General features: G+C 45.4%; 1 protein-coding gene across 1 annotated transcript in view; it reads left to right on the top strand.

Moving 5' to 3' along the window:
• Positions 1–692: 692 nt before the first annotated feature.
• The window catches only part of FSTL4 (follistatin like 4), a 443,193-nt gene continuing 425,792 nt past the window's right edge, over positions 693–18,093 (top strand). Inside the window, exon 1 of the mRNA XM_065874776.1 lies at positions 693–818. Within this exon, the coding sequence (XP_065730848.1) occupies positions 693–818 (126 nt within the window). The remainder of the gene's footprint in view (positions 819–18,093) is intronic.

Here is an 18,093-nt window from a genome sequence, read left to right as displayed (position 1 = left end):
CCATGTGATTCTTTGATTACTTTCAACTGTCCATTTCTTAGACAATCTATCAAGTGAGTCTCAGGAAATATCTTAAATGCTACTGAAATCCTCTTATCCATTGGATGCTGGGATTCTACTACAAGGACTGGTCTTGAAACAAAAATAAAAATAGTAGACCCTTTAATGCTGTCTTGAAGTTCCCTATCTTGTTAACTGAGGCATCATCTACAAACAGGAGTGCTACAGGTTTAGCACGATTCCTCGTCAGCATTTATTGAGCACTCGTGTGCCCAGCTGCAAATACTTCCTGAGGAAACAGAAGCGTGAACATAGGGTAACCTAACAGAGGTGCCTCCGCCTTCTCACCCTTATTTGTTCTTGCAGATGTAGTGGCGGGTGCATTTCAAGTGGGTTTCTACATACCAGTTAGCATTTCTAGAGTTCTTACTATGTGCCAGCCCTGCCTCCTTCAGTCCTCACAGCAGTGCTATTGGGTACATATTCTGACCCCATTTTAGAGGTGAATAAACTTAGGCTCCGAAGTATTATAACTTCTCCACAGGAAAGCAGAACGGTTGGTGCCAGAATTTAAACTCGGATTTATCTGATTCTGGAGCACAGCTACTCACTAACTAACTACGCCTTGACATGTTTACACTTTGCGGCACTTAGTTCTGAGTGTTTGTCATTTTCTCAACAGACTCAACAAAATGAAACCAGGATGCTTTTGGCTGCATCTCACACTGCTTGGAGCCTCCCTGCCTGCTGCGCTGGGGTGGATGAACCCAGGAACCAGCAGAGGATTGAACATGGGTGTGGGAGAGTCCCGGGAAGAGGTATAGTCACGTCACGGCTGACTTGCCATTTAAAACTCATCGCTTTTCAATGTTAGAGTATCTAATTTCGTTCCACCTTTAGTTTTTATCAAGTAGATTGCAGTGAAAATTAAAATCCTGCCCCCTTTTTGGTAGGGGACAGAAGGAAGCCACGTGTGTTGATAAGGACAGGAGGTTTATATCATGCTGTTAAGTAATGGTCTAAAATCTCTCCAGTGCCAAAAATGTATCCCCAGATCAAGCTATGGTTGCATGTTTTGTCTTCCACACAGACCCACCAGAGAACGGCCTTTGTGTATATTTAATAGCACTCTGAAAGTGCTGACTCATTGGTGGAGCACACCCATGTGAATTAATGAAGTCTTTTAATTAAAAAATATGTTATAAAGGAAATAGACTTCTTTTCAGCTATATAGATAACAAGAACCAGGCTGAGTAAGAACTGGAGGGTAGAGGTCCTAAGGGAGACGGCCTTAATGAACAGATAAGAATGATTAATGGCATGTTAGGTATATATAAATGCTTCTAAAGTGCTTGAAAAACTTGTTCTCAAATACCTCCCGGGAGAGTCTTGCTATCCTGCTAATTGCTTAGTGAACTCTGGTCTGAAGTCGTGAAAAGGAGTCGTAAACTGCAACCAGCCCTGCTCAGGTAGTAGGCCTCATGAATTTGGGGCTCATGAGGGATGTAGATTTTCTGCACGTGCTGATTTTTTTGTACATGCTGAACCTTGAGCAATGACTACACCCTTTCAATAAAACCGCCTAGGATTTTCTTGATGACGTGATGAATACTAATTCTTACCTGAGAGCTTTCCAGGGCATCTTAACTGCCACTGTCTTCCGTGGTGCCTCCCCTTCTCCTTTTCTCTGTGCGTGCTTCCTGCCCTGTGGAATGAGGAAGAAAAATCACCCCCAAAAGTCAACGTTACCTGGAGAGTGAATAACGATACACACTATATGGTAGGATTAATGCGTTATTTGAGCAAAAGACACGATTTCTCTTTCATTATTACTTAATTGTAACTCAGTCCCAAAGCTACAGGCCTTAATCTTCAGGGAGCTACAGAAGTAATTTAATGTGTACTCTTTTCCTGCTGAAGTCACTGTGGCTTCCCTTTGTGGCGAGCAGATGATTAAACAGAAACACTGTCTCTCCCATCTAAATCCATGAAGGACACACTTAATGTTCTTGGGAAAGAGTCTGAAGGCTGACTTGCTAGCGAGCCCAGCATTTCCCAATGGGAATCGTTTAATCGTTATACTCATATCCATACAGAGGAAAAATGATCGTTTAAGTCCTATCAATATATTGTTGAATATTTAATAGCAAAGCAAGCAGGCAAACACAAAGCTATGTGTATTTAGTGCTCTTACTTTCGGGGCTCATGGGCCCACTGTTTTAAATCACTTATTTCAATTAAAAGAGTCAAGCCTATTATGGTGGGATTTAGCTGGAGGTAAATTGAAGGTAAGTTGATAGCAACCTAGGGTCTCTTTTATTTTAGTTGTTACCACCCTAATTCTTTGTGTACCAAAGAAAGAGTAGATGATGCTCATTCTGAAGAAATGAGGCTTTTTTTTTTGTTTGGGGGTGTTGTTGTGTTCCCCCCTTCACCCCATTAGGATAGAGACCTGGAGATGCCATTGTCTCCCAGGTTCGGGAATTTAACTGCTTCGGGAAAAGGAAGTGATGCCTCTGTGGACTCCCAAAGGCCGGAACAACCGCCCTACCCGTCCAGTTCTCTTTGCCGTAGACTGAGTTTTCGTGAAGTGTTGTAACTTCTGCTCATTAGGTCTGCCTCTGTCAACTGTGAAATGAGATGATGACAATGTGAATGGGCCCAGGACCTAGGACAGCCTCTGAATGTTTAGAGAGAGTGGGCAGGACATGTAGCATAAGTGGTTAGTTTGCTGACCTTGATGACACTTGATGCATAGCCCCTCCGTGCCCTCACTCACTAGGGTCCTCCTGCCCCAGTGCCGTCCCCTTCTTTTGCAAGTGTGAATCAGCCCCTCTTCCAAGGCCCAGCTCTGGTTCTTAACTTTTCTCTAGAGTCTTCTTTTTTTTTTTTTTTTTTCCGATACACGGGCCTCTCACTGTCGTGGCCTCTCCCGTTGCGGAGCACAGGCTCTGGAAGCACAGGCTCAGCGGCCATGGCTCATGGGCCCAGTCACTCCGTGGCATGTGGGATTTTCCTGGACCGGGGCACGAACCTGTGTCCCCTGCATCGGCAGGCGAACTCTCGACCACTGCACCACCGGGGAAGCCCTAGAGTCTTCTTTGACCACTCTTGGTTACATTTGATCTCTTTCTCTGAACTCCTAGTCTTAGTCTTTCCTATCTTTTTCTTAACTCTTGTATTTGTACTTTAGCATATGGATGAAGCCATCTTCATCTTTCTCTTCCTTACAGCATCTAATAATTTTAAGAGGAAAATAGAGGCTCATTGAGTTTTTGAGTCAATTGATATTTATTCAACATTTGGTACTAGTCATGTTGTCACCTTGGTGCTTTCAAATTTCACATTAGACTATCATGTATTTAAATGAGTTTTTATACCTCCCTGCACAGCAGGCTCATTTTTGGTGTGGACATGAATGGTCCCCCCAGCAAATCTGTTAGCAGTTTGTGGACCAAGCCAAGCTTGTACCTTGTCAACATCCAAGATAGTCCTCTGTGTAACAAGTTCTGGGTAGTTTCTTCTTTGAATTGTAGCTCTTTATATATCCAGAACTCACTGCCTAAACCATATTAAACTCCTCTAGCAGTTTCCTCAGACAGTCTTATTTTCTAAAAGAATCAAAACCAACAGTTTCCTGAGACTCAATAAATAAATGAATAAAAACCTTTCCAGGAACTAAATGGTAAAATGTTTCAGTGTGTATTTTCTTCCTGATCGTAGTACTTTCCAAAACATTCATTGACTTAAGCTTTTTTTAAGTACTTGGAAAGCATTAAGAAGATTTAATTTGCCTTTCAAGTTATTATACCAATTACTTGAGTGTCCTAAGGGTAAATAAGGATTAAATGACCAATGTGTGTGTGCTTGCACATTTTTAAAGCAATTATAACACTTGTGAATTGTGTTAAATTATTGTTTCATGTACAAAGACTGCAGTTGAAATAGCTTCAAGGAGTTTACCATTTTACAAACGTCGATAAAAAGAAATGTAGCTGGGTGGAGTTCCTCTTTAATAAAGAGCTGAGTGGCAGGGCATGATCTAGAATCCTAATGCAATTCTGAATTCAGAGGAAACAATTCTGAGAGATACAACTTATCGAAATTCTGAAATAGAGTTATATTTTATTTTCCCCCTTTCCCCAGTACTCTGGCCAAGATAGATACAGTAGTAAAATCAATATTGGTAGAATTTTATATTGGGGAGAACAGGAAAGTGAGAAGGGATGTGATAACAGTCCCTAGGGACGTCCCTCTTGAGGGGCAGACGTTTGTGGGCAGGTCCCCTCCCCTTTGAGCCCTGGATACTGTGTGGCCATCGCCCGCTGGGCTCTGGGATTGGTTGGTGGCCGTTACACAGCCTTATGCATCCTTCTTGGTCTTACTGAACTTTTCCTAAATTGCTCATACCCATGGTTTCTAGTCATGCACTAAATACCTGTAAATATTAATATTGGTTCCATTTAAAATTGTTAGCTTTGTATGCCTTGGTGCTTATAGACCCGAGATATGCTTTGATGTCAGACACCATTTGTTTTCAGTGTGTGTGAAGTCTCATAAGAGTCTTGTTTTTGTTTTTTTTCGGTACGCGGGCCTCTCACTGTTGTAGCCTCTCCCGTTGCAGAGCACAGGCTCCGGACGTGCAGGCTCAGCGGCCATGGCTCACGGGCCCAGCTGCTCCGCGGCACGTGGGATCTTCCCGAACCGGGGCACGAACCCGTGTCCCCTACATCGGCAGGCGGACTCTCAACCACTGCGCCACCAGGGAAGCCCTCATAAGAGTCTTTGAGGAAAAACAATAGGTAGTAGGAGTGGTATCAGTAGTCAGGATGCTTCCTGTCCTCCCTAAATCCAGGGGTCAGCCTAAGAGAGCAGGATCCTACCCTGGTTGACCAGCCCATTCCCCTTCTGCAAGTGTTGGCCCCTGACGCTGACTGCACTCCTGTCCCTGTGAGGACACCTTCAAATTGCAGAGAACTTAAATGCTCTGGCTTCTTTTTGCGTTGGCTGGGCATTCAGGCTGCTAAGACTAAGCATTAATTTAAAAAATATTTTTCTTCCGTAATAAGTGTCCTTGTTCTTGCACACTTGATTGCAGTTAAGACAATGTTCTCCTGCCCTTTCTAGTGTTGTACTCCCCCCACAGCTCCTTCCCCATGCCCCTGACTTCCTTTTTTTTAGATCTTTATTGGAGTATAATTGCTTTACAATGGTGTGTTAGTTTCTGCTTTATAACAAAGTGAATCAGTTATATATATACATATGTTCCCATATCTCTTCCCTCTTGCGTCTCCCTCCCTCCCACCCTCCCTATCCCACCCCTCTAGGTGGTCACAAAGCACCCAGCTGATCTCCCTGTGCTATGCGGCTGCTTCCCACTAGCAATCTATTTTACGTTTGGTAGTGTATATATGTCCATGCCACTCTCTCGCTTTCTCACAGCTTACCCTTCCCCCTCCCCATACCCTCAAGTCCATTCTCTAGTACGTCTGTGTCTTTATTCCTGTCGTATCCCTAGTTTCTCATGACATTGTTTTTCCTTAAATTCCATATATATGTGTTAGCATATGGTATTTGTCTTTCTCTTTCTGACTTACTTCACTCTATGACAGACGCTAGATCCATGCACCTCATTACAAATAACTCAATTTCGTTTCTTTTTATGGCTGAGTAATATTCCATTGTATATATGTGCCACATCTTCTTTATCCATTCATCCAATGATGGGCACTTAGGTTGTTTCCATCTTCGGGCTATTGTAAATAGAGCTGCAATGAACATTTTGGTACATGACTCTTCTTGAATTTTGGTTTTCTCAGGGTATATGCCCAGTAATGGGATTGCTGGGTCATATGGTAGTTCTATTTGTAGTTTTTTAAGGAACCTCCATACTGTTCTCCGTAGTGGCTGTACCAATTTACATTCCCACCAACAGTGCAAGAGGGTTCCCTTTTCTCCACACCCTCTCCAGCATATATTGTTTCTAGATTTTTTGATGATGGCCATTCTGACTGGTATGAGATGATATCTCATTGTAGTTTTGATTTGCATTTCTCTAATGATTAGTGATGTTGAGCATTCTTTCATGTGTTTGTTGGCAGTCTGTATATCTTCTTTGGAGAAATGTCAATTTAGGTCTTCTGCCCATTTTTGGATTGGGTTGTTTGTATTTTTGTTACTGAGCGGCATGAGCTGCTAGTAAATTGTGGAGATTAATCCTTTGTCAGTTGCTTCATTTGCAAATATTTTCTCCCATTCTGAGGGTTGTCTTTTGGTCTTGTTTATGGTTTCCTTTGCTGTGCAAAAGCTTTTCAGTTTCATTAGGTCCCATTTGTTTATTTTTGTTTTTATTTCCATTTCTCTAGGAGGTGGGTCAAAAAGGATCTTGCTATGATTTATGTCATAGAGTGTTCTGCCTATGTTTTCCTCTAAGAGTTTGATAGTTTCTGTCCTTACGTTTAGGTCTTTAATCCATTTTGAGCTTATTTTTGTGTATGGTGTTAGGGAGTGATCTAATCTCATACTTTTTTTTTTTTTTTTTTTTTGTGGTACGTGGGCTTCTCACTGCTGTGGCCCCTCCCGCCGCGGAGCACAGGCTCCGGATGCGCAGGCCCAGCGGCCACATCTCACCGGCCCAGCCGCTCCGCGGCACGTGGGATCCTCCTGGACCGGGGCACGAACCCGCGTCCTCTGCATCGGCAGGCGGACTCTCAACCACTGCGCCACCAGGGAAGCCCTAATCTCATACTTTTATATGTACCTGTCCAGTTTTCCCAGCACCACTTATTGAAGAGGCTGTCCTTTCTCCACTGTACATTCCTGCTTCCTTTATCAAAGATAAGGTGACCATATGTGCGTGGCTTTATCTCTGGGCTTTCTATCCTGTTCCATTGATCTATATTTCTGGTTTTGTGCCAGTACTATACTGTCTTGATTACTGTAGCTTAGTAGTATAGTCTGAAGTCAGGGAGCCTGATTCCTCCAGCTCCATTTTTTGTTCTCAAGATTGCTTTGGCTATTCGGGGTCTTTTGTGTTTCCATACAGACTGTGAAATTTTTTGTTCTAGTTCTGTGAAAAATGCCAGTGGTAGTTTGATAGGGATTGCCTTGAATCTGTAGGTTGCTTTGGGTAGTAGAGTCATTTTCACAATGTTGATCCTTTCAACCCAAGAACCTGGTATATCTCTCCATCTATTTGTATCATCTTTAATTTCTTTCATCAGTGTCTTATAATTTTCTGCATACAGGTCTTTTGTCTCCTTAGGTAGGTTTATTCCTAGATATTTTATTCTTTTTGTGGCAGTGGTAAATGGGAGTGTTTTCTTGATTTCTCGTTCGGATTTTTCATCATTAGTGTGTAGGAATGCCAGAGATTCCTGTGCATTAATTTTGTATCCTGCTACTTTACCAAATGCATTGATTAGCTCTAGTAGTTTTCTGGTAGCATCTTTAGGATTCTCTATGTATAGTATCATGTCATCTGCAAACAGGGACAGCTTTACTTCTTCTTTTCCAATTTGGATTCCCTTTATTTCCTTTTCTTCTCTGATTGCTGTGGCTAAAACTTCCAAAACTATGTTGAATAATAGTGGTGAAAGTCGACAGCCTTGACTTGTTCCTGATCTTAGTGGAAATGCTTTCAGTTTTTCACCATTGAGGACAATGTTGGCTGTTGGTTTGTCATATATGGCCTTTATTATGTTGCGGAAAGTTCCCTCTATGCCTATGTTCTGCTGGGTTTTTATCATAAATGGGTGTTGAATTTGGTCGAAAGCTTTCTCTGCATCTATTGAGATGATCATATGGTTTTTCTCCTTCAATTTGTTAATATGGTGTATCATGTTGATTGATTTGCATATACTGAAGAATCCTTGCATTCCTGGAATTAACCCCACTTGATCATGGCGTATGATCCTTTTAACGTGCTGTTGGATTCTGTTTGCTAGTATTTTGTTGAGAATTTTTGCATCTATGTTCATCAGTCATATTGGCCTGTAGTTTTCTTTCTTTGTGACACCTCTGTCTGGTTTTGGTATCAGGGTGATGGTGGCCTTGTAGAATGAGTTTGGGAGTGTTCCTCCCTCTGCTATATTTTGGAAGAGTTTGAGAAGGATAGCCATTAGCTCTTCTCTAAATGTCTGATAGAATTCGCCTGTGAAGCCATCTTGTCCTGGGCTTTTGTTTGTTGCAAGATTTTTAATCACAGTTTCAAATTCAGTGCTTGTGATTGGTCTGTTCATATTTACTATTTCTTCCTGATTCAGTCTTGGCAGGTTGTGCATTTCTAAGAATTTGTCCATTTCTTCCAGGTTGTCCATTTTATTGGCATAGAGTTGCTTGTAGTAATCTCTCATGATCTTTTGTATTTCTGCAGTGTTAGTTGTTACTTCTCCTTTTTCATTTCTAATTCTATTGATTTGAGTCTTCTCCCTTTTCTTCTTGATGAGTCTGGCTAATGGTTTATCAATTTTATTTATCTTCTCAAAGAACCAGCTTTTAGTTTTATTGATCTTTGCTCTCATTTCCTTTATTTCTTTTTCATTTATTTCTGATATGATCTTTATGATTTCTTTCCTTCTGCTAACTTTGGGGTTTTTTTGTTCTTCTTTCTCTAATCACTTCAGGTGCAAGGTTAGGTTGTTTATTCGAGATGTTTCCTGTTACTTAAGGTAGGATTGTATTGCTATAAGCTTCCCTCTTAGAACTGCTTTTGCTGCATCCCATAGGTTTTGGGTCATCGTGTCTCCATTGTCATTTGTTTCTAGGTATTTTTTGATTTCCTCTTTGATTTCTTCAGTGATCCCTTCGTTATTAAATAGTGTATTGTTTAGCCTCCATGTGTTTGTATTTTTTACAGATCTTTTCCTGTAATTGATATCTAGTCTCATGGCATTGTGGTTGGAAAAGATACTCGATACAATTTCAATTCTCTTAAATTTACCAAGGCTTGATTTGTGACCCAAGATAGGATCTGTCCTGGAGAATGTTCCATGAGCACTTGAGAAAAATGTGTATTCTGTTGTTTTGGGATGGAATGTCCTATAAATATCAATTAAGTCCATCTTGTTTAATGTATCCTTTAAAGCTTGTGTTTCCTTATTTATCTTCATTTTGGATGATCTCTCCATTGGTGAAAGTGGGGTGTTAAAGTCCCCTACTATGATTGTGTTACTGTCGATTTCCCCTTTTATGGCTGTTAGTATTTGCCTTATGTATTGAGGTGCTCCTATGTTGGGTGCATAAATACTTACAATTGTTATATCTTTTTCTTGGATAAATCCCTTGATCATTATGTAGTGTCCTTCTTTGTCTCATCTAATAGTCTTTATTTTAAAGTCTATTTTGTCTGATATGAGAATTGCTACTCCAGCTTTCTTTTGGTTTCCATTTGCATGGAATATCTTTTTCCATCCCCTTACTTTCAGTCTGTATGTGTCTCTAGGTCTGAAGTGGGTCTCTTGTAGACAGCGTATACATGGGTCTTGTTTTTTTATCCATTCAGCCAGTCTGTGTCTTTTAGTGGGAGCATTTAATTCGTTTACATTTAAGGTAATTATCGATATGTATGTTCCTATTCCCATTTTCTTAATTGTTTTCGGTTTGTTATTGTAGGTCTTTTCGTTTTCTTGTGTTTCTTGCCTAGAGAAGTTCCTTTAGCATTTGTTGTAAAGCTGCTTTGGTGGTGCTGAACTCTCTCAGCTTTTGCTTGTCTGTAAAGGTTTTAATTTCTCCATGAAATCTGAATGAGATCCTTACTGGGTTGAGTAATCTTGGTTGTTGGTTTTTCTCCTGCATCACTTTAAATATGTCCTGCCACTCCCTTCTGGCTTGCAGACTTTCTGCTGAAAGATCAGCTGTTAACCTTATGGGGATTCCCTTGTGTGTTATTTGTTGTTTTTCCCTTGCTGCTTTTAATATGTTTTCTTTGTATTTAATTTTTGACAGTTTGATTAATATGTTTCTTGGCGTGTTTCTCCTTGGATTTACCCTGTATGGGACTCTCTGTGCTCCCTGCGCTTGATTAACTGTTTCCCTTCCCATCTTAGGGAAGTTTTCAACTATAATCTCTTCAAATATCTTCTCAGTCCCTTTCTTTTTCTCTTCTTCTTCTGGAACCCCTATGATTCGAATGTTGTTGGATTTAATGTTGTCCCAGAGGTCTCTGAGACTGTCCTTAGTTCTTTTCATTCTTTTCTCTTTATTCTGCTCTGCAGTAGTTATTTCCACTATTTTATCTTCCAGGTCACTTATCCGTTCTTCTGCCTCAGTTATTCTGCTATTGACCCCATCTAGAGTATTTTTAATTTCATTTATTGTGCTGCTCATCGTTGCTTGTTTGCTCTTTAGTTCTTCTAGGTCCTTGTTAAATGTTTCTTGCATTTTCTCTATTCTAGTTCCAAGATTTTGGATCATCTTTACTATCATTATTCTGAATTCTTTTTCAGGTAGACTGCCTATTTCCTCTTCATTTGTTAGGTCTGGTGGGTTTTTATCTTGCTCCTTCATCTGCTGTGTTTTTTTGTGTCTTCTCATCTTGCTTATCTTCCTGAGTTTGGGGTCTCCTTTTTGCAGGCTGCAGGTTCATATTTCCCGTTGTTTTTGGTGTCTGTCCCCAGTGGCTAAAGTTGGTTCAGTGGGTTGTGTAGGCTTCCTGGTGGAGGGGAGTAGTGCCTGTGTTGTGGTGAATGAGGCTGGATCTTGTGTTTCTGGTGGGCAGGTCCACGTCTGGTGGTGTGTTTTGGGGTGTCTGTGGCCTTATTATGATTTTAGGCAGCCTCTCTGCTAATGGGTGGGGTTGTGTTCCTGTCTTGCTAGTTGTTTGGCATAGGGTGTCCAGCACTGTAGCTTGCTGGCCGTTGAGTGAAGCTGGGTGCTGGTGTTGAGATGGAGATTTCTGGGAGATTTTCACCATTTTATATTTTGTGGAGCTGGGAGGTCTCTTGTGGACCAGTGTCCTGAAGTTGGCTCTTCCACCTCAGAGGCACAGCACTGACTCCTGGCTGGGGCACCAAGAGCCTTTCATCCACACGGCTCAGAATAAAAGGGAGAAAAAGTAGAAAGAAAGAAAGGAGGGAAGGAAGAAAGAAAGAAAAGAAAGAAAGGAGGGAGGAAGGAAGGAAGGAAAGAAAGAAAATAAAATAAAGTAAGATAAAATAAACTAAAGTTATTAAAATAAAAAATAATTATTAAGAAAAAAATGTAAAAACAAAAACAAACAGACGGATAGAACCCTAGGACAAATGGTGAAAGCAAAGCTATACAGACAAAATCTCATACCGAAGCATACACATACACACTCACAAAAAGAGGAAAAGGGGAAAAAGTCATAAATCTTGCTAAGTCCACCTCCTTAATTTGGGATGATTGGTTGTCTATTCATGTAGTCCACAGATTCAGGGTACATCAAGTTGATTGTGGAGCTTTAATCTGCTGCTTCTGAGGCTGCTGGGAGAGATTTCCCTTTCTCTTCTTTGTTCGCACAGCTCCCAGGGCTCAGCTTTGGATTTGGCCCCGCCTCTGCGTGTAGGTCGCCGGAGGGCGTCTGTTCTTCGCTCAGACAGGACAGGGTTAAAGGGGCCACTGATTCGGGGGCTCTGGCTCACTCAGGCTGGGGGGAGGGAGGGGCACGGAGTGCGGGGCGGGCCTGCGGTGGAGGCCGGCGTGACGTTGCACCAGCCTGAGGCGGCCGTGCGTTCTCCGGGGGAAGTTGTCCCTGGATCCCGGGACCCTGGCGGTGGCGGGCTGCACAGGCTCCCCAGAAGGGGGGTGTGGATAGTGACCTGTGCTTGCACACAGGCTTCTTGGTGGCGGCAGCAGCAGCCTTAGCGTCTCACACCCATCTCTGGGGTCCGCGCTATTAGCCGCGGCTCGCGCCCGTCTCTGGAGCTCCTTTAAGCAGTGCTCTTAATCCCCTCCTTATGCACCAGGAAACAAAGAGGGAAGAAAAAGTCTCTTGCCTCTTCGGCAGGTCCAGACTTTTCACTGGACTCCCTCCCGGCAAGCTGTGGCGCACTAACCCCCTGCAGGCTGTGTTCATGCTGCCAACCCCAGTCCTCTCCCTGCACTCCGACGGAAGCCCGAGCCTCAACTCCCAGCCCCGCCCGCCCCTGCGGGTGAGCAGACAACCCTCTTTGGCTGGTGAGTGCCGGTCGGCACCAATCCTCTGTGCGGGAATCTCTCCGCTTTACCCTCCGTACCCCTGTTGCTGTGCTCTCTTCTGCGGCTCCGAAGCTTCCCCCCTCCGCCACCGGCAGTCTCCGCCCGCGAAGGGGCTTCCTAGCGTGTGGAAACCTTTCCTCCTTCACAGCTCCCTCCCACTGGTGCAGGTCCCGTCCCTATCCTTTTGTCTCTGTTTATTCTTTTTTCTTTTGCCCTAACCAGGTACGTGGGGGACTTTCTTGCCTTTTGTGAGGTCTGAGGTCTTCTGCCAGCGTTCAGTAGGTGTTCTGTAGGAGTTGTTTCACGTGTAGATGTATTTCTGGTGTATCTGTGGGGAGGAAGGTGAATTCTGCGTCTTACTCTTCCACCATCTTCCCGATCCCTGACTTCCTTTTGATTGATTGCTGGGGAAGAATTGTTGATCACTCCGGCCCCTCACTGTGGGAGTGGAGAAAACCAACTCCCTCCTCCCTGTGAACAGACAGGGTGCAGGCTGGATGCTCAGCATTTTCCAAGCCTCATCTGCAGTACAGGCCGGCATGCAGCTTTTATGTCTGTTTTCTGCAGAATCACCCTTCCTAAACACTCCCTGGTACCAACTGCAGCTTTCAAAGAAGATGAGACTCTGGGTGTAGTGTCACAGCAGGAGGCGCCTTTTACTGGGCGTGGCACACTGGGATGCAGATGGCACCCCTTATATGAATCCGGGACTTTTGCTGTGGGGCTGGTTCTGGGAGGGCGAGGCCTCTTCTCTGCTCCTCCAGCTCTCGGCCGTGGCTGTCCATTACTGTGTGTCAGAGGGTATGGATGTTAGTTTCTTAGGTAAAAGTGGGAGAGCACAATCTCCCACCTGCAGATGTGAGTAAATCCAATTTCCAAGATGAAGTGTGGTGGCAGATACTCCAAGCCCCAGGGGAGGATGAGCTGATTTCCACCTTCAGAGTTAGTGTGGGCTATACCTACTCCTATCCAGTGTCTCTTGAGCTTCAATGTGCTTGTGAACAGGCCCTGATACTTCCAGTCTTGGAGGCCAGTGGGCAGAAAAGCCCTAGAGGTATCCCCTGCCACCACCCCCTATGCACACATCCAAGAAGGAGAATCCAGTTGGTGATGAACCCTGGCCTTTTTTAGCTTCTTGCTAACATGAGGACGCTGACTGCAGTCAGAAAAAGGAGAGAAACACAAAGGCTGCAGTCATGCCGAGAAAGAGCTTGCCATGAAATTGCCTTCCAGTGAGGGGAGGCAGGGGCAGGTAGGGGCAGGTAGGTGAGGGGAGAGGTGAATTGAAACAGCCTGGGTCTGAGGGTCATTTTCACCTATTTTCAAGCAAGCAGGCAGATAAGAAAACTTAGATCTCTGAACCCAGAGTTCCGTCCTGGCTTACGTACAGGTCACTTAAATCCAGAGGGTCGGCCCACACTCCCATGCTCTCACCATCACTGCCTCTGTGCCAGACATCCTGGTGTCCTGCCCAGTTTCTGTCCCCAGCACCCAGCCAGGCTGCCTTGGGGACCACAACTGCCGGGTTGGTGCTGTGTTCGGGGGTCTTGTTTTCATTTTTATCCTTGGACAGGTGAAGCCGCTGTCTTTGTTCTTTGTGTTGGATATTTCTCCTCTCTCGCCACTCCCAGCAAACCTTCTACTCTGTACCAGTTACTGCACTGCATTCCCCTTTAGTATTTTGAGATCATAGTTGACAGAGTTTTAATTGGCTCTGAAAGTTCTGTGACCCAGGAAAATAAACATTTATGAGTTCACAGAAAACCATTATTCTTCCTTTTAATTGAGCCTTTACTCATCTATTTTCTGTATGTCTCTGCTGCTAAATAAGCTCTGCCTCTCTAGGAAACTTCCCACGATTGTAAGCAGGACATCAGGCCACGTGTTGTCAGTGGGGCTCTGATTTCCGTTGTCTGGGCACTTGGCAGCATCAGCTCTGTTAGGCCCCAGTCATCTGCTTGATTTGTTCTCTGTGACTTGTCTCTTGTGGGTTGTCTCTCTTGTTTCCCATTCAGAGAGAAGTGAATGCTGTGTTGGTGTCAGACTCTAGCAGGCCCCCTGTGCGTGGCCTCCACTCCCTGTCCTGCAATCCAGGGCCATTGTCCTTCTGTCTCCACTGCTGTGGCTTCTGCTCTGAGCCCCCTGGGAAGGGGAGGGTACTGGCTCCGGAGATGGAGGGCATAGGATGAGAGGGGGGGGTCCTATACCTAAGAAAACCACAGCAGGGCCAGGTGCATGCTGTTGGGTGGAGGAAGCAGCCAAGCTGAGCCCCTCAGGGCTTAGAGAAGCCCTCCGTCCATTGGGCCTCCCTTGTTGTGGCCACACACTTGCATCTTGGCCTTAGGCATTTCCTGAGGCAGGAAGGCATGGATGCAGAGAAACCCAATCCCTTTCCTCATGGGAAAGAAACCTTGGGGTTTCTTTCTTTCCAAATGTAAAACCTGGGTATCCTCACTTACTCCTTCCTGTGAGTGGGGCCTCCAGCTTACCCTGGGGACCTAGCCTCATGCTTGGCTCGGGTATTTCAGGGACTATAGTGAAATTCAGAAAATAAAATTAATTTTGCTTCAGCTTAATTTTAAAATGTCTCCCTGACAGCCCTTCTGGGCTTGGTAGGGAGTGGTGACACAGAATCCAGCCCTGAATGGACCCCTGCAGAGTGGAGAGGAATTGGAACTCTGTAGAGAAGGGAGTGGGGAGGGGCTGGGCAGCTAGTGGTTTGCCTGGTACTCCTGCTGCTTCTCCAAGGGATGGTGGCATACAATTAGGTTTTGGAGAAAATAGTCCCCAGGGGAAGAGTCTGAGTGTAGTGAGGTTGGACGGAAGTGGGGGGTGGGAGTGGGAGGGTGGAGGAAGAGGGCTGTGAAGTGTGATCGTTGGGTCGGTGAGTAGAAGTGGCTGTCTCTGGCTGTTGAGCTGGGGATGACACAGGGTGTGTGCCAGAGGCTGGCGGTCCACCTGTGTCTCGTGGCTTGGCCTTCTCTCTGCGGTCCATGATAAAGCCCGTCAGCCCTTTTACCCACTCCCAAGATTTGAGAAATGACCCACTGAGGCAGAACCAAGCAGAGCCCCTTAAGCAGCGTAGCAGCCTTCTAGCTCAGAAGCACAGTCTGCCACGAGGCTGCGCGTCTCAGGGTGAGAACACAGGACTCCCATTGGGGCATTGCGTTCCAGGTGTAGCCTGGCACAGCTAGTTCCGTGGACCTGAGCTGCTCCCTTCTCTTCTCTGGGCTTCAGTTTCCTCATGTGTAGAGTGAGGGGGTGGTCAGGATGCCGACTGAGGTCTCGTTTGTGTTGTTTTTACATCTAAATTCTATCGCTGCGGACTGGGCCCCTTTAAAACGTGAGCAGAAGACTCAGTGTCCTTTCAGTTGCAACCCTACCTCTCTTTCTTAATCCCGTGTGGCCAAGCAACAGGTGTGAGGTCTGAAGGTGTGGCCCGCCTTGCCTCGCCTGAAGTCTCCTTGGGTGCACTCCTCTGGAAAGGGATAGCGGGTGAGGAGTTCATGGAGACCACGTGGGGTGGAACCATATGGGCTCTGTTTGACCGGAAACACTCCCCCGACCTTCATACGGACCCGGGTTCAAAGAAGTCCCCCTGGGTTAAGTGCTGATGCCACAGCCACCAGCGACCTGCTGGTGTCAGGGAGAGAAGTCCTTAGCGTACTGAGCCGGAAAGGAACGGGAATTGATTGTCTTATTCAGTGTCTAACAACGGCTAAATATCTGCTGTGTGCTGGGAACTGTGCTCAGAGAAGGGGTTCCTAGACCGTTTGACTTCAAGAGGAGAAAAATGAAAACTTTTTAAAGAATAAACTCAGTTACCTCCTGGAATCCCTATCACCTCTTTATGTATTTCATTATTTATACTTTCTTATTTATAAAAAAGAGTAAAGGCCAGACTTGCAGAACGTGAAGCCCCTCCCACAGAAGCCTCCCACAGGCACGTTCTGTGTTGCCTGTGCAGGTGTGTTGTGTCTGAGTCACAACAATTACGTTCACAATGTAGTTGTGAATCACGGGAACACTGATCTAGATCATAGGGAACTGAGACACACTGAAGCATTTGGTGGCCTGGCCTTGAATTTCCTGGCGAGCTGGAGTCTAATCCCTGTTGAGACACCACGTCCCAGACCTAGGTCCAGTGTTGTTCTCTTCAGTGCCTGTCCTAATTTCATGGCTGGAAAGACCTAGCTCCAAGATAGGTAGGATGGATGCTGATCCCAGAAAGAGGCCCCTGGGCCCTCTGTGTAGGTGGCAGAGGGGTCCCCCTGCAGATAGGTTTCCATTGTCCATCCCACACAAGTCTATGTGGAGGTGACAGGTGTGGCTGGGTTTAAAGGGAGACCGGGGTGCAGGATTTCTTGTTCATGGTTTTGAACATTTCTTGCCAGCTCTTTAATCTGCTTGTGAAAACTGACACACCACTGCTATTTGGCGGACAACTTCTTCCTCCTAGTAAAAGGCATTCTCGTTTTACTCCTAGTCAGGAGTAAGAAAACTCAGCGCTTGCTCTTGGCTGGAGTGAAGAATGGAGGGTGAGTGACCTGTGGGACCCGGGTCTTCCCTTGGCCAAAGGGTGCATTTCAGCCTGACTCTGTGCAGGGTAGCAGTGGAGAAGCTGGTGCTGATGAGAGGCTGGGGTTGGCCTGCAGGGAACCACCATTGGCTTCCTTCCAGTTGCAGGAACTTCTAGAAAGTCACCTGAATGCTTGATGCTTCACCTGGAGGCTGAGCCCTCCTTTTCCCCCCTCCCCAGTGTTCCAAGAGGGTCTTGAGTTCGAACTGAAACCCTTCTGAGGGCTTAGCTGGAAAGGAGAGCTGCCACTGTTACTTTTGTTAAAATACTTTAATCATTGAGGGTTTGTGTTGGGGTTGAAAGTGTATTTTTTGAAGAGTTGAGAAGTCGTCCCTGTATTTCTCAGAAAAGTCCTTTCCAGAGAATACCACTGGTGACCAGTGAACCCTTAACATAGTAGGAAGTAGATTAAAGAACCACGTTTGCTGACCACCTAACCAGCTATGAGGGAGGTGGCAGGTGCCAACGTCACCACCCAGGTTTCGGCCCCAGCCTCTGGAGCATAGCCTGCTTTTCTGACCACACATCTCTCCCTGCTCAGGCTGAGAGTTCTCTGTGCTCTTGGTGGCTTGTCGGCTGGTGGTGGGCAAGCTCCTGGCATAGACAGCTTGATGCAGACAGCTGTCCCTGCCATGTCCTAACCGAACCCTGCACATTCTACATTTCCTCTTTCTCTTCCCCAATGTTTGTTGTTACTTTAAAACCCCATAGCTGCTTTTTCCAGCTGGGGCCAAATCACTCTTGCTGCTCTGCCTGTCTGCGCTGCTTCCTAAGGGATCTCCAGTCCTGCCTTTGACTCAGGGGCCCCTCACGTTGGAGGGCCCAGTGGTTCAGATCTGCTTCTCCCCTTCCAGCTGTGTGGCTGAGAGAAGTTCCTTACTCTCTGACCTTCAGGTTAGCATTGAGTAAAATGCAGGCGATAAAAGCCCCGGTTTCCAAGTTGTCATGAGGACTAAGGTGGTGCATGTAATACCCGTCATGGACACCTGCTCAGAACATGGCAGTCAGAGCTGCGGTTTGTGTCCATAATCTCAGAACCCCACTAAGTACCCATCAAGAAGACCGTGCACTTCTCTTGTGCTGAGGGCTGGCGTGTCACCGCCAGCTGCAGTGCTTCTCACTCAGTGTTTAGCAAGGTAGCTCTTGGGGTGGGAAGGTCCTCTTTCTGGTGGAATGGTCAGTATCCTGGGGTCTGGCCCCCTGGGTCCCCAGTGTCCAGGGGAGCTTGGTACACAAGGATGTTCAGATACTTGTCAAGTAGGTGAATGAGTCAGTGATCTTTTATTATTGTTTTGGCATCACGTAGGGATTTAGACAAGGTGACTTAAGTTTCTAGGACTCCTTACAGAAGAAAT

This window comes from Phocoena phocoena, chromosome 3 (assembly GCF_963924675.1).
Source record: "Phocoena phocoena chromosome 3, mPhoPho1.1, whole genome shotgun sequence".
NCBI classification, from domain to species: domain Eukaryota; kingdom Metazoa; phylum Chordata; class Mammalia; order Artiodactyla; family Phocoenidae; genus Phocoena; species Phocoena phocoena.
This window is presented reverse-complemented; position numbering and strand designations above follow the sequence as displayed.